This window comes from Carex rostrata, chromosome 3 (genome assembly GCF_964058835.1).
Source record: "Carex rostrata chromosome 3, lpCarRost1.2, whole genome shotgun sequence".
Lineage (NCBI taxonomy): Eukaryota > Viridiplantae > Streptophyta > Magnoliopsida > Poales > Cyperaceae > Carex > Carex rostrata.
Window position 1 is genome coordinate 8722848 of NC_135920.1, and position 15639 is coordinate 8738486.

A 15639-nucleotide genomic window follows, 5' to 3' on the forward strand; every position below is an offset into this window, starting at 1 on the left:
ACTCAGATGAAATCTCGTTGTAGTCAGTCTGATATTAATGTATTGCACTGAATCTGAATTCTAGAGATACAACTCGCGTTGCCCTAAATCTCCGGTTCTACACTATATACGTTAGAGACGAGGGCTTTCAGAAAATATTTCTAAATGCCACCAGAATCCGGATAGAACTGTTTTAACTGCACCCAATTTAGTAAACTGTCAATACAGCTAGTCAACCAGCCTTTGCTTAGGGAGAACACTAAAACGCAAGGGAAGAGGAAAGGGATGAAAGAGGGAAGCACCACCTGGGTTTCTATTTCAAGGCGCAGACTTGTGCTGGTATCAGTAACCGAGAAATTATAAAGCAGGAGCCAAATTTTACATGATATTTATCGTTCCATGACAAGTTGAATTGAATGTGAAAGTACGATTAACTGCAAATCTAATGAAAATTGAGAGCAAAAACAAGTCTCAGAACTCTTGTTTACTATACCTTCACATTTGATCGTGATAAAACTGGTCCGTAATATCATAAAATTTTGGAGATCTCAGCAAACATGCCATTGTAAAAACTGCATAATATTTTTTTTGTTTCTCTGTTTCTCTTTCAAAAAAAAAAAAATGTTTCAACACAGCTCTTGCGAACTTGTGTAATGCATTCATTCAAACCAAACATGAATTTTCTTTATGCACATGAATATTTACAAACATTAATTGCTGGTTACTGACAACAATTGTTTCTATAGTGGCCGCAAAAGTGGATAGTCTTCAAGTAATTCTCTCTCTGATAGTGTATCACTCTCGTTCTGCGGGGTCCATAGCACCTCAACAGCCTGCCAAAACAAAGTCATCACGAACTAATTTATACTAACAATATGTATCACATACAAGCACTGTATGAAAGCACAGTCACTGACAACAGTTTCTCTTGATACTAATAGACCAGTATGTGATACTTTTTAGGTCTCCTTTGCAAGCTACCTGATATTGTACAACACTGCAAGATATCATCAATATTCCTTCTAACTCATTACATGCTTTACAGGCCTTAAAAATGTTAATAAATTGACAAGATACCATCTTTTTCAATACATCAATTGAACAATTCTATGTTATTTGAAAACAACCAATTAAGCATTTGCATAAGAGACCACATTGGGGGGTAATTTTTGTAAAAGAAAATGAAAGAAACATGTTATTGTACCATAATTTTACTTGAAGGGATGGAACCAAGCTTCTGTAAAGCAACCTTCAAATCAGAACTCGAGTTGATCACAGGTAGCTTATGAACTCCCTCAGCAGCGACCAAAATTGTAATCTGTCAGATATCAAGTTGATGAGAATTTGACTTGCAATATGACAAAAGATCTGGGTACAAAATTGTTTTTGGTAGTCACCATAATTTGCCAAAATCCACATTTATTCACTTAACTTTGATTTATCCCTCCAGACCCACTATAACTTGAATTGTATCCATATTTGTGCTTCATAGCAAATTGTTCAATACAATGATGGAACAACAGAATGACCAAAAATCACAGTCCATGTTATCCTCCACATCAAATTCCTTCTGTGTATTTGATGGAAAAGGTAACGTAGTGATGTAATGGGATAAATCAACATGAATTACCAAATTTGGATTATAGATTCTAAGCAAAGTTAAGTAACCTCAAAATTTTACCCAAAATACGGGGGGGGGGGCATCTGCATTTGCATTAACCTCCAAAGAATAATGTGGAGGTCCAATTGAAAAATTGCCATCAGAAAAGAGGGTGTGTAATTACATACTTGGTCACTGAGTATCGCATAACTCCCCATTTTGATTCCTAAATTCTACCCTTTGTGTTTCAGTCATAAAAATTGCAGTCTGTACCAATTTACTCTTTATTATTCCATGCCCAAAAGCTGGAAAAAAAGCTTCTTCATCAAAGAAGAGACCATGCCAAACTCAGAACAAAAATGGAATATAAAAAATTCTACTCTAGTTGTGTAGGTAGGACTTTGCATTGATTTAAGAACTAAACACAATATATGGTGTAATAGAGGAACATGAAAACAGGTGCCTTTAACCTACCTCTACCAAAATGGGAAAAATGAAGATACCTTGATATAGGTAATTATTTTGCACAATATACATACCACAATGTACTCGTTACTGAAGCTACTTGACCTTTGGCTCGATAATTTATGCCTCTTGATATTATTCACATTAACAAGTGTCTCTTCATCAAATTTGCCTCTTTCCTCAATTGAGAGTTGGTTGAATCGCTTCTCTCCACCTTCGATGCTTCTTTTTATATCCACCTGCAAGAACCTTGTCAGTTTTACCATGCCATGAGTGGTGAAAATAACAAGTAAATACGTGTGTTTCTGTAGATTTAACTTTGAACTTCTAAGCGAGAAAGTGTTCATGACCCCAAAATGTGGTGTGTGTGATTCAAACAAATAACCAATACAGTAGCAAAAATTGGTACCATTTTATTATTATGAATAATGAAATAAATCTTCAAAAGTTTGCAAGTACTAAATTAAAAGAAAAGAAAGAATAATGATGGGAAAAACGTACTGACGAGTAAGCAGAGATGCAGCAATCAGGATGCCGAAGCAAAGCCAATGTTGTCTCTACAACAAATATATAAAATTATATTTAACCCCAGAATAACAAAAACAAACCCAGAATGTATTTGCTAAGGGTGGAAGTTAAGGCAATCAGTACTCCTACCCTTTTAATGCCATCAAATCAAAGGCAAGGATTAGAATCATGATTTAGCAAATTCAAACGAAGCAATCTCATCTAGTCTAGGTTTCAATTACTAAAAGTGAAGTAAATGCAAGAAGTAGGGCCGTAACAACCCCACAAGGTCCCAACTTGGGTCGGGTGAGTATCCCCTGCGGAACCCTACAGTGTAGAATAACTTCCAGAAGAGCCAAAATCATTTTGGTGCCTATATGGGTTACAGGGGGGTCTGCTTTGAGAATCGTGACAGGTTAAAACGGACGATGCAAATTTCAATTAACACGGTAGTATACTGCACTGGATCAAAAGTTCTAAACCCACTTGGGTCAGAGGTCTAACAACACACCACATCCAATTCAGGTTTGAAAGAATTGAGAAGTCTAGTGACATAGATGGGTTTATTACGTACCAGTAAGAACAAAGCTTAATCCAGCCGGGGTAGAAGTATCGGCCTTCTCTGCTAACTGATCAAGATCCCTTTGAAATGATCTTGCCATACCCAACATCCCAACCTAGAGCACAGAGAACAACACTTTTTCTTCAATTAAACATGATACAAATTGAATAGATGGAATTATAAGATATGAAAGACTAAAAATGGTTGTTTTATGCATGTGTGTGTTACTGTTTTGTCAAACTTATAATAAAATGGGAAAGACTAGTAAGGGGTAGATACCAGCCTTGTAGGTAATTGGTACCAATTTGAGAATTGGTACCAGTAGGGCTTATGTGCCCAGTAGTAGGGAGTTGATACTCATACCTATTCCTAGGTACCAGTGAGGTGGTAGTGGTTTTGCTTCTTTGTTTTTCTTTCCAGAATATATGAAAGAAAGAGTTGATCAAACCTGAAGCTTTATAACACTAGTCTTTTGTGTTTCAGTAAGAACGCTGCCCCCAGAAGAATCGGAAAGAAACCCGGTCAAAAATAAAAAGGCCATGAAACCCATCATGATAAGAAGGAAATTTGACCCGGCTCCGAACCCGAAACCTACAACTGGCCCCATGGGAACAAATGGAGAAGAATAGAACGGCGCCGAATAATAAGAACTGGATGACGGCGCTGGTGCAGAGTAACTCCATGAAGAGTGCGATGAAGAACCCCTCGAGGAACGAGAAGAGAAAGAGGACCCACCGATTCTCCCACCAGTGGCAGCAAGCGCACTGTACGGATCTCCTAGTACGATTACACTGAGAAGAATAGCGGCTATGGCGGGTTTTTTGAGCGAGTTTATGATTTTCAGGATTACATTTTGAAGCTTCTCTAACGGGTTCAATGGGTCGACCTCAGTGGGTTGAGACGTAATCCGTTGGGTTGCTTGTGTACGGAGATTCATGTGGAGGGACGAATGAGGGGTAAATCGGATTTGTTGGTGGTTTCCGAAAGGGACATGGGGACGAAGAGAGGAGCGGAAAAGGGGATAGAACTTTAATGGGGAAGGTCGGAGCTTGGGAGGTTCTAGAAGGGAGGAGGCAGTTTCTGGCAAAGAAGCGATCGCCATTAGAGAAATTGAAGGTGAAAGTTGGAGAGAGAGTATCCTTGCCTCGGATATTTTACCGAGCTGTTTTCCGACGAAGGAGAGGAGATTTGATTTGCGCCTCAGGCTCACAGAGCTTTCAGAGGGGATACGTGGCCACAGAATGTGAATACTTTGTGGCAAACATAATTATCATATTTTGTGTAGCAATCAATCGAATAAGTTCCGATGAACAGTGGATTCTAGTGACAGTGGACCGCCACGGCCACGCCAATGTATGTTGCGCAATTACTACTAGTTATGATGCGATTATTTTCAAGAGATTAATGCTAACTTCTTACTTGAGGAATATCCACTTTTATTTAAAATGCTTTAGTGACTGAATGTTGGCCCATTTAGCCCATATAACAGCCCATTCACCTGTACCTCTTTTTCTCCCGCCGCTCTTTCGTGGATTCTCAACGGTCACCCCCAAATCAAAGCAAAGGGCACTGTTGCTAAACATATTTAAATCAAAGCAAAGGGTGTCCCCAACTTAAAAAATATGTTTAGCAACATTGTAGTAGGAGTAGGATGCCAACTTAAAAAATAAAATAAAATTCGTTTGTAATTTATCTCTATATTATATTTTGATAATAATTATTTCTTTTGAAATTTTCTTCGATTTTTTTTAATTTTGTTCGTGATTTTTCTAAAATTTTCTATAATGCAAATTATACATACTGGACATCAAACAATTTGAGAGGCCGAACTGATAAATAACTAATGTGTTACATATATACTTCTCTCAAAAAATAATATGTATTACATAATTTTTTTTTTTTAAATTATTGTAAAATATATATAATATTCCATAGATTGCATTCATAATTCAATCAAATAGAAGGCATCGATTCTTTGTTTTAGTTCATTTAGACATTTTCTTAAGGACACAAAGAGTTGGTTACCTTAGGAACCGAATTTTTTAGAGTTGCTGGCATCTATTTGAACGGATTCAAATCTTCTACTTCTTTTCACCCTTCTATTTTTCCATGCGAACCATTTAAAATCGATCACCCTTCTTTTATATCAATATAATCTATTAAAACGAATAATATGTAATTGAAGCCGTGTGATCGATTTTGAACGGTTCGGATGAAAGAATAGGAGCAGGGGCAGAGCTAGACTTATAAACTATGGGGGTCAAACATGAATGAGATCAGTCATATAAAATTTTCATGCTACGAATAGGAGTCAATTTTATCATATCTATAGTATTTTACTCTAAATTATATAGGAAATCGTGTCGAAGTACAAAACTTTTGAAAATAAATGGGGTTCAGTCGACCCCCATTCTTTGAACTTCCATCCGCCACTAAATAGAAGGGTGCTCCTTCATAGCAGATTTAAATCATATCAGTCGTGGACTCTAGTTCTCTCGTAGACCTGGTCTAATCCTGCCTAGTCCAACCCTGGGCCCACTACTAATTCAAATATCGATTTTTTTATTAATAGAAAGTAAATAAATAAAGAGATAGGATGTCGTGAAATCTCGAAATATAGAAAAAACATAATGGTTTATCACGTCCAGCTACTATGCATGTAATTCAAATTGAAGGAAATGAAAACAATACATTTGTTCTCTCAAAAAAAAAAAAGTTTGTTGAATGTGATTAACAATCTTTTTTTACTTTTTTAGCTAATTACTAAGTGCAAGTGCAAGTGCAAGTGCAAGTGCAGAGAGTTACGGATCATTCTAAACGTGATAATTTACAACGGACGTGATAAACTATCGCATTCTTTCTATATTTCGAAATTTCTGAAAATCATACTCCTATTTCGATATTAATTAATTTATTTTCCTATAAATAAATAAAATCGGATTCCAAGAAGTTTCTTGTACTAGCAAGTCGCAACGGAATAAATTCACTCTCCCCACTCCTTTCTCCATTTCTCCTCTTCACCTTTCACCTCCAAGCTCTGTACTGCACTGCACCCCCTCCGTCCGTTCTCCGATCATGGGTCAGCAATTGACCGACGACGAATTACTCCGCCTCCGTGTCCGTCCGATCATGAGTGAACAATTGACCGACAAGTTATTCGGCCTCCATGAACAACCATTCACGCAACTCGTGTTGAATCTTCTATCAAACTCCAACGCCAAACGGCTCTCCTCCGAACACTTGTTACTATCCTTCTCCAAGAATTACCCCCAGTTGCTCTGCCTCAAGACCTCGCTTCTCCTCTGCTCTCCACTCCGCGACATGCGCTTCACCGCTGCTATCCTTCTCCGACAATTCTTCACTCCAATCTCCGACTTCTACCTCTGGCCTCGCCTCTCCCCATTCTGCCAATTCTACCTCAGAATAATCCTCCTCTTATCTCTCCAAGAAGAGGAATTCAGATGTGTCGCCAATGCTAAAAGCGACACAATCGCGCAACTTGCCTCCAATTTAGTACCTCTTTACCCCCAATATCCAGAGCTCCTTCGTTTCGTTCTTGTTTCAATGGCTACAAGTGAAAACCAATCACCAATCTTGTTAGAAGCCAATCTTGGTATCTTTTCGCAGATAGCAAAGCCATTAGCCAATATACTTTTGCCGAAGATACCTATTCTAAGATCCATTCTTTCATTCTGTATAGCCCATCCGACCTCGTCAGATGTGCGTGTCGCAGCTCTATCAGCATACTGTAGTTTAGTACAGTCTCTACCTCCTTCTAAGGACCGCAACAAGCTTCGAAGTCTGCTACGTTTCTTTTATAGTGTTATACACAACGCGGTTCGTGATGAGGAATTAACTATCGTGCCAAAGGTGCTGAAGCTGCTGATTGATTTTGCCGGGGCTGAGCCGAAATTCATCCGTGATATTGTAAAAAATACAGCCTTAGTTCTGTCTGTTCTAAATTTATTTAAGAGTGACAAGTTAAAAGAAGGGACCAGACACCTGGCACTGGAATTTGTGATTACTCTTGCAGAGGCCAGAAAGCCGGTTTCAGGTACTCACGGCATTTTATTTTATTTTTCAATTACAATGAATAAACCATTTCTAATAGAATATTATATGCTCAGGGTCAAAGGCCGCACGGTGTTGTGTCCTGCTACATGTGCCCATAATTTCCGCAATATTGGAAATGCTTTTTGATGTGGGTGACATGGCATGGCTTAATGCACAGTCACAAGGCAAAGAACTGAATCAGTCAGGTAGTTACACATTTGCACTGGAGTGTTTAGACCGGCTTGTGTTCGCACTAGGTGGAGACAAGCTTCTCAAGGCTGCCGAATACTTGCTGCCAAGTTTTTTTAGTGATCCTGATTGGAAGAAGCAGCATGTGGCTTTTATTTCACTTGCCCGGATTTCACAAGATTGTTCTAAGGTGAGTCTATAAATCCTATATGACCAAGTTGTGGTTCCATGTGGCTAGGTTTCGTACTGGTATATATTGGAGGATTGTGCATATGCCAGCTAACTCGTTGATGATTTTTTTTTTCATCTAAATGTTTTCTTGATTTTCTTGGTTTTATTGGTGTCTACTCTCAATTCAGGGTAAATAGAGGTGTGATCACAAAACTGAGGGTTAATTTGGAGGATTGTGCATTCCAAATTTTGAGATATTCTATGCAAAAGTGTATCAAGGTCTCAAACTAGTCAAATTTACATGTCTACTGTTTCTTGGATTGATCTCCTTGTTGCCTTTCCTTTATCTTGTTCGGCTTTGGTTGGTTTTAATCAGGCTGAAAAATTGAGGATAAAGAGGCCAAATTGGGCCAATTTAAGCCTTGGTGCAGATTAAGTCCAAATTAGCTGATGTGGCTTTATCCACAATTGATGCTTAATTGAAGCTTAATAGGGAAATTAATTTTATTAGTCTATCTAACCATTTCAGGTTGTTTTCTTACACAAGTACAAAATTTTTAATTCATGGGCTTTGTAACATGAGTAAAGCTAGCGTGTGACATGCTCACCAAGAAAGTTTGGTGAGCATAACTCCAAAAGTATATCGGATCGACGTCAAATGTCAAATCCAAACCGTTGAAATCCATGTACTTCATGAGTGATACATATACATGCAAAATTTTGAAAGTTTCGAGTTTATTTGCTACACGGTCAAGTGGTCAAAGAAATAATAAAAACTGAATATATAAAATAACTTATAATAAAATGTTCATTTCTTTGACCACTTGACCATGTAGCAAATAAACTCGAAACTTTCAAAATTTTGCATATATATGCATCACTCATGAAGTACATGGATTTCAACGGTTTGGATTTGGTATTTGACGTCGATCCGATATACTTTTGGAGTTATGCTCACCAAACTTTCTTGGTGAGCATGTCACACGTTAGCTTTACTCTTGTAACATTTCTTCCTAAGCATGTGCTGATCTTATGGTTATTTTTTACTGTAGGAGATAGATTCAGAAAGCCTATTCCCTGGCATAGTTTTGAGTGCTCTTTGTGCAGCCATGGATGAGTTTGAGAACCCTTGTTTACAAGCAAGTACCTTGCTTTTCATCTTTACTTTGCTGTATATGCCTGGTTCGATTTAAGTATGCCAACCTAACCCGACAAGTCGGTCCTTTCCTGCAAAAATATCTTAGTTAAGACTAACCTGTTTAGCATGTATTCGTCAACATTATATATTGTACTTCCAATTGCCCTCTTTAGAAATAAACCTCCAATATCCAAATGTCTCATTAGAAAGATAAGCGAAATATATTCAAATGGGAATCAAAATATCTGATCTGACAAATGCTGACCGTGGGTCTACCCGACGTGATAAGTGATCTGATACCTTGTCAGTATATCTCCTCAAACCTGACCTACCTAATAGATTGATGGATAGTGTCTAGGTCAGTAATTTTCTTGACCACTGATGGGCTTGACAGGATCTGACCCGATTTGATAGACAAAATAACTGACTATCACTCCTAGTCGAATTCGAATCATAATTTCAACACTGGATGGTACTTGTTCAAATTAGTATAGCTATTGGAACTTTCAGGCATCTGCGGCAATGGCACTCATGAATTTCATTGAGATATGCAGTGATGATATCCTCAAACCATGCCTGCATATAATTGTCGAAAAATTAGTCCTGCTGTTAGAGGTAACTATTTTGCATCAATGTGCAACTTCTTTTGGTTTTTGGTTAATACTTGCAGCTTACCAAAAAAATTTTATGCTTTCTCTACACAGAAAGGGATGCAAATGGTGCAAGAGGAAGCTGTATCTGCTCTGACTACTGTTGCAGAAGCAGCTTCGGTATGTTTTTAGGTTACACATTTTCTGTGTTGTGAAATGTTAATTGGTATCTTTTTCTAATGTTTCATGCTATATCTTTGACCAGGACCAGTTTGACAAGTATTATGATGCAGTCATGCGGCATCTAATGCATATTTTGACGAATGCAACCAACAAGAAACATAGAATGCTTCTTGCCAAATCAGCAGATTGTGTCATTGTGGTCGGTTTGTCCGCTGGAAAGGATAAATTTAGCAAGCATGTTAAAGTGGTAACGAGCTATCCAACCTTTTGATTTTAAAGTAAATTATTCTTTTGCAGAATTGATGTGACATATTATTTCTTATGCATGAAATTAATTTGGCAGGTCATGGGGGTACTGATATCACTGCAAAGTTCACTGAATCCATATGACCCAGTAACAAACTATGTTCTGCGGGTAAGCAGTTATAGCATGGCCACATTCTTTAAAAAAATTCAAGGAGAAAGGAAGGGGAAAAAGTAGCATGAGTTTTCTGATTTTTATATGATATATTATGCAGGCAACAGCAACAATGTGTGAATATCTTGAGCATGGTTTCCTAGCTTACATGGATAGTGTCATGAAACCTTTACTCAAGTCTGTTCTGTTAAAGCCCGATTTCGGAATTGCTTCGGCTGATGTACAACATTTTGACGATGTGGGGTATGCTTTAAATTGAATCTGGTTGTTTTGTTCCTCAAAATGTTATGATTTTACCTAGTTTTATTCAACTTTACTGTTTAATTGTATTTTCATGGCTGAAGTTCCGGATGAATAGCTGAAACTTGAAAAGGGAATTACCTCTTATTCCAAAGTTTATTTATTTTTAATTTTTGTATTTTTTTCGGATTTTGGGCAGGATATGGAGGTTCACATGCAATATATTTGAGAACCTGGGAGAAATTTAAATAAATTTATAAAATATAAACAAGTAAAAGAATAATAAAGGCAAATATGAGCTATGTAAAAAATATAATTTTTCTTACGGATAAAATAAATGCAGGACTGAAACAGCCAGATTTAAAGGTAAGAGGATGAGACTCAGACTTAGCATCTTGGAGGAGAAAGCACTTGCTTGCAATGTTCTGTTCGGTTATGTCGAAGTTCTCAAGGAGCATTTCTTCCCCTGGACAGAAAAGGTCGCTTGTTGATTTCATGCTCATTTTCTTTTATTTTTATTTTTATTTTTTTGTGAGCTTGAGAGAGTTAACATTGACTTCTCACTTAACCCTTTTTACATATATTAAGTCGGAATGCTTATGTAAATTCAGGTGGCACTTGTATTGGCACCCCTCATCAAGTTCAAGCACCATGTCGAAGTTAGAAAGGTTTCTGCTAGAGGTTGGTCCCTCTGTGTATTTCTTTTTCTGCCTTCTCTGGTATTTTCCTTTTATCTTTTATAGTTTTGAGTAACAAATGTATTAAAATATGTCATTTTACGTTAAATACAAAACAAACTACAATCAAGGTTCCAAGTCTGTATGTACTGTAAATGCAATTGGTGTATATTAGATGGAAAAAAATTCCTGAAAGAATATGGGATTTCATATTCTTTCTTTCAACTACGAAATACTGGGTATAATATAAAAACAAAAATAACTTGTATGATTTATTCAGAGTTGTTGCTACATCCCTTTTTAACTATAACTCTTTCTTCAACCATGTTTAGCAATGCCTGAGCTTCTAAACTCCGCCAAGATTGCAATAGAAGAGGGAATATATCAAAACCACGATGGGTTGTCTGTTAAGCGAATGTTTGGTTTCATGCTTCCTACACTTCTAGAAAGCATCCATAAGGTTACTTCAAGCAGGGCATCTTGCTTCTCTTTCTTATTTGTTGAATAAATAAATTCTGTGAAGATTCATATTTGCTTAATATATTACAGGAATGGGACGAAGAAACTTGCGCGATCATTTTGGAGTCCCTGAATCAATGCCTTGAGGTATTCCTTTGTATTATTATAATGAATTTTGCAAATTATACCCATGGCTTGTCCATAATTGAAAGAGTACTAAGCTTTTGGCCTTTTTTTGTCTCTTAATATTTTTCCTTGAGAATTTTCCTTGTCCAATATATTTGCCCAAAACATTTTTTATTTCAATTTTCAATTTACTTTTTCTGTCCTGCATATGAGGCCTATGTACGTTATAGTAAGCAGGGATTTTTCGTTTCCTACTTGGGGCTTGATAAGTTTTTTCACATTTTGGTGGTTCTAGCTGTCAGCGAGACATCTAAAAGAATACCAGGTCAGAAATATAGTGGAAGAAATGAAGTACCTGATCACTTCAAGTGATGCCAGGAAGAGCAAAGGGGAAAAAATCAAAACTGAGGACTATCATGGTGACGAAAGCAAACATGAGGACGTCATTCTTGCACTTGTACCTAATCACTTTTCATGCATTTCTTCTGTCCTTTTTGGTTCTGTTTATTTTGCAAACAACATCAAGTATTTATTCATCCAAGGTAATATCTAAAAATTGTTTTACTTGTTAGTAAACTTAACCTTTTTTCAGTATAGTGGTTTTAAAAATGCATATTATGTGTAAGTTTTTGACAAATTTACCTCTATTTAGGATAACCTTATTTAAATGAACTAAATATAATATAAGAGTTAAGCTATAGGCAATTGTCATTGCTAGCTTGACTTAGCCATTAATCATATATTCACTAGGGCGTGTTTTGCAATTAACAGAAAATTTTAGGCATTAGGTACAAAAATACATAGGTGTACTTGCAAAATAAATAAATAAATAATCTTCTTGTCTGTGTTGTGCCACTTGAAACGCAAGCTTTCTGCAGCTTTTTTGACTTGTGTATGCATGTCCTTCTTTGCATTTACAGATTGGTGAGTGTTTGACTGTTTTAATCAAGACCTACAAAAAAGATTTTCTTCCATTTTTTGATGAACTCTCCATGTACTTAACTCCTATGTTGGTAAGTTCCCTCAGAACCACCTTTTGTACTTGTGCAATAGTAGTAATAATAATTTGCAAATGCTCAATTTACTTGTATTGAAAATGATAGGTAGCAGAGGACTCAATTCAGACAAGAACGGTTTCTCTGAACGTTTTCATTGACCTAGTTGAGGAATGCGGCTATGCAGCTGTTAGGTACCACTACCACTTTTACAATAATTATTATGATTATTATTTTTTTTGTCTGTCTTAAAATTGCTACAAGTTCTATCTAGGATCTATATTATTCAGGTACTATGATGCATATTTGCCTTATTTGTTAGTCGCATGCAACGATGATGATCCTACCATCAGACAGGTTTGTTGTGTTGAAAAATAGTAGGTTTCATATTTCTATTCAATCCTCAAATAGTTTTCACATATACACGAGGAGATTTAGAAGTTAAGAACATAGAAGCATCTACCTTAAATGAAGATGCAATTCTTGTGAAGGACATTATATATTGAATATTTCTATATAACTGCCATTAAAATTCTAATATATAATTATTTGTCAAAATTTCATCATTAATTTTGGAACAGAATCAACTTCTTTTCTCTTTGATTTTTAATTTTTTTTTTTGTCAGAGTGGCGTGTATGGTGTTGGCATCTGTGCTGAATTTGGTGGTTCAGAATTTACACCATTTATATCTGGTGATAATTATAAAAAGTTCCTTGTAACTTCTTTGTTTTAAAAAGGCTGATTATTTAAGATTAGAGTTTACTATGCAGAGGCTTTAGCAAAGTTAAATAATGTCATACTAAGTCCAAATGCTCTTGCACCGGATTATGCTTTGGCATATGATAATGCTGTCTCAGCCTTGGGCAAGATATGTCAATTCCATAGATTTCATGCAAGAGCAAAGGTACTAAATTTATATTTCTTATTATTGGCTTTTACTTTAGGATACTCAAGAGTAACCAAAGACACAAATTCCATACACTTTTCCGTTGTTTATCAGGCTATTGCTACTTGGTTGAACTGCTTGCCAATAAGTCATGACCTTGAGGAGGCTGAGAAGGTACATGAGCAGCTTTGTTCTATGGTTGAGAGGTATTGCAATATTAAATTCTCATCATAAAATAAAACAAGTTATTTGTTTCAATTTTGTCCTTTTCTGTTCTGTTATATTAGTTGTTCTTGCCATTCATTGCACAGATCTGATAGACAACTTCTTGGTGAAAACGATAAGCATCTCATTAAGATAATTTCACTTTTTATTGAGGTATATTGAGTCTTCATTTTTATGTTAGGCTAATGATTCCCTATTTTTTCTACTTTTTGTTACTTATTGAAAGATTAAAATTACTTTTAACCAATAAAAATGTCAGTCATTTGGGCACTGCCTCTGGGTTTGGTCAGTCATTTCCTGGGGTCCAGGTTTTAATGGAGATGTCCAATTTTAAAATTTATACCAGAATTTAGGAAAATTGCTGTGTACTACCAATTTTGTATAAAAGTCAGAAAGGAATATAATATATGAATCTTGGAACTAAAATTGACAAAAAAAAAACATACCTTATTTGCCCATATAAACTTCTAAAATAGCCAATTTCCCCATCAAAATAACATAATATCCAATATCTCCATACAAAACTTTAATTGGTCGAATAGATAAAAGCCTTTCTAAGCACCTTCAATTAAAGTTTGTAAGGGGATATTGGATATTATGTTGTTTTGATGGGGAAAATGGCTACTTTAAAAGTTTATATGGGTACACCAGAAATTTTCCCTTAATTGTATTATCTGCAATAGATATTATTGCAATTGCACCAAGTCAGTTTTGGTCAGTTCTTAGTGCAAGTCGACCTAAAATGGTTGGTCTTTGGTCAGGTCAGGGAATTATTGGTTGGGTCAATCAGGTAGTATATAGTATGTCTTTATATACATGTGTCTACTTGTCTATTGTGCAGATATTAAGTTTCAGCCAGGGTCTAGCAACTGAACAAACACGCAATCGAATGGTTAAGTTCTTAAACAGATTAAAAGATACAATGCCTCAATCTACTCTTTGCGAGACCTTGTCATCTCTAAGTAACAAGCACCAGCTTGCCTTTAAATCCATCATTAAACGGTAATTGTTCTTTTGATGAGACTCATACTATGGTCAAATTTACATTAAATTTTATTGGCATGCACCGAGTATACAGTTTGTGGTGCAACTTTTTGGTTGCTGTTTGGTTATCTATCTATTTTTGCTTCATTTCTTTTTCCTTTTCTTGGTAGTTCGATCCTTTTAGAACCAGATGTGCCCTCTTCAAGAATTCACATCCAAAAGTCTTGATGTTATTTTTCAATCATTGCCTGAAAGTGAAAAATAAGGCACACAATTTGTTCTCGTAGTAACTGAAAATAATATAAATGTACAGTCAATATTCAATCGAGAAACTTAGTTGGTCTCAATCACGTTATCTATCTATTTATTTATACTTTGTGCATTTTCTAGCTGGTGTTTCTGATTGAATTTTTAAGCTCATTGCTTGCTAGGCATTCATTAAATAAGTAAACGGATTAATTTTTCCAATATCCCTGAAGATTTTTTTATTTGTGCCTCTACTCTTAAATTTTTTCCTTATTTGCCACTTGACTCTTACAAATGTTTCTTATATGCCAATCAAGTTAAAATCCTAAGTTTAACTATCTATTCTCTTAAAAATTAGTAGTCAAATTCAATCATAATTCAAAACGAAGTGACAATTATGCCCTCTTCTTTCTTTCTCTAAATTGTGCTCTTCTCCTCCTGCTTTCAATCCCTTAGTGGTGCAAGAGCTCATAGAATGTTCAAACATTCTGACAACAACGGCCTAGCTTCAGCTGTACATAGCTACTAAATGGAGGCTGCCAGTACTCAAGAAATAGAAAGAGTTTTGTCTGTCTTATTCATTCAAGAGGAACTGGTGGATGGTATTTTTTGCTATATCTTACATGTCTAATTGATATAAAAGGCTGTAATGTTGCAAGAATCGTTATATGATAATAAACTTGAGATCTTTTCTCTTCCAGATTACTTATCCTTATATGTTATTATTCCTTCTATTTTTTTTTTCACTCTCCCTTCGCGATCACCTTGGTCTGATGCTTGTGTATCAGGCTGATTTATCAGATTCTCTTGAATTATTTGGCACATTACCAATTTCAAACTGCTATGCAATTTTATGAATTCATTTGAATACATAAAATTAATTTTGGTTATTTAATTAAGTTCCTTTAGTTTTGACATAGGCTTTAGTTAAGTTCATACTGAGCA

General features: G+C 35.9%; 2 protein-coding genes across 4 annotated transcripts; one reads left to right on the forward strand and one right to left on the reverse strand.

The window, feature by feature from the left end:
- Positions 1-537: 537 nt before the first annotated feature.
- On the reverse strand, positions 538-4331 carry LOC144551303 (FLUCTUATING-LIGHT-ACCLIMATION protein 1, chloroplastic-like). The gene is made up of 6 exons (XM_078299222.1): positions 3562-4331; positions 3126-3228; positions 2546-2601; positions 2119-2283; positions 1184-1297; positions 538-812 (listed from the first exon to the last, which is right to left on the reverse strand). The coding sequence occupies exons 1-6, from the start codon at positions 4213-4215 to the stop codon at positions 720-722; spliced, it is 1185 nt and encodes a 394-aa protein (XP_078155348.1). The 5' UTR covers positions 4216-4331; the 3' UTR covers positions 538-719.
- Positions 4332-6083: 1752 nt separating this feature from the next.
- Positions 6084-15399, forward strand: LOC144551302 (uncharacterized). 3 transcript variants are annotated; one of them, XM_078299219.1, is made up of 22 exons: positions 6084-7167; positions 7241-7545; positions 8579-8665; positions 9175-9279; positions 9369-9434; positions 9520-9684; positions 9781-9852; positions 9956-10098; positions 10439-10574; positions 10707-10776; positions 11105-11232; positions 11322-11378; positions 11653-11814; positions 12278-12370; positions 12461-12546; positions 12643-12709; positions 12979-13045; positions 13124-13257; positions 13354-13445; positions 13551-13617; positions 14306-14466; positions 15151-15399. In XM_078299219.1, exons 1-22 carry the CDS (start codon positions 6189-6191, stop codon positions 15221-15223), a joined length of 3315 nt encoding a protein of 1104 aa, XP_078155345.1. In that variant the 5' UTR covers positions 6084-6188; the 3' UTR covers positions 15224-15399. The 3 variants fall into 3 exon arrangements, 2 of the variants coding, with proteins under 2 accessions (XP_078155345.1, XP_078155347.1); XM_078299221.1 differs by lacking the exon at positions 15151-15399 and adding an exon at positions 14619-14835; XR_013510797.1 differs by lacking the exons at positions 12643-12709; positions 15151-15399 and having other exon boundaries at positions 14306-14464.
- Positions 15400-15639: the final 240 nt, after the last annotated feature.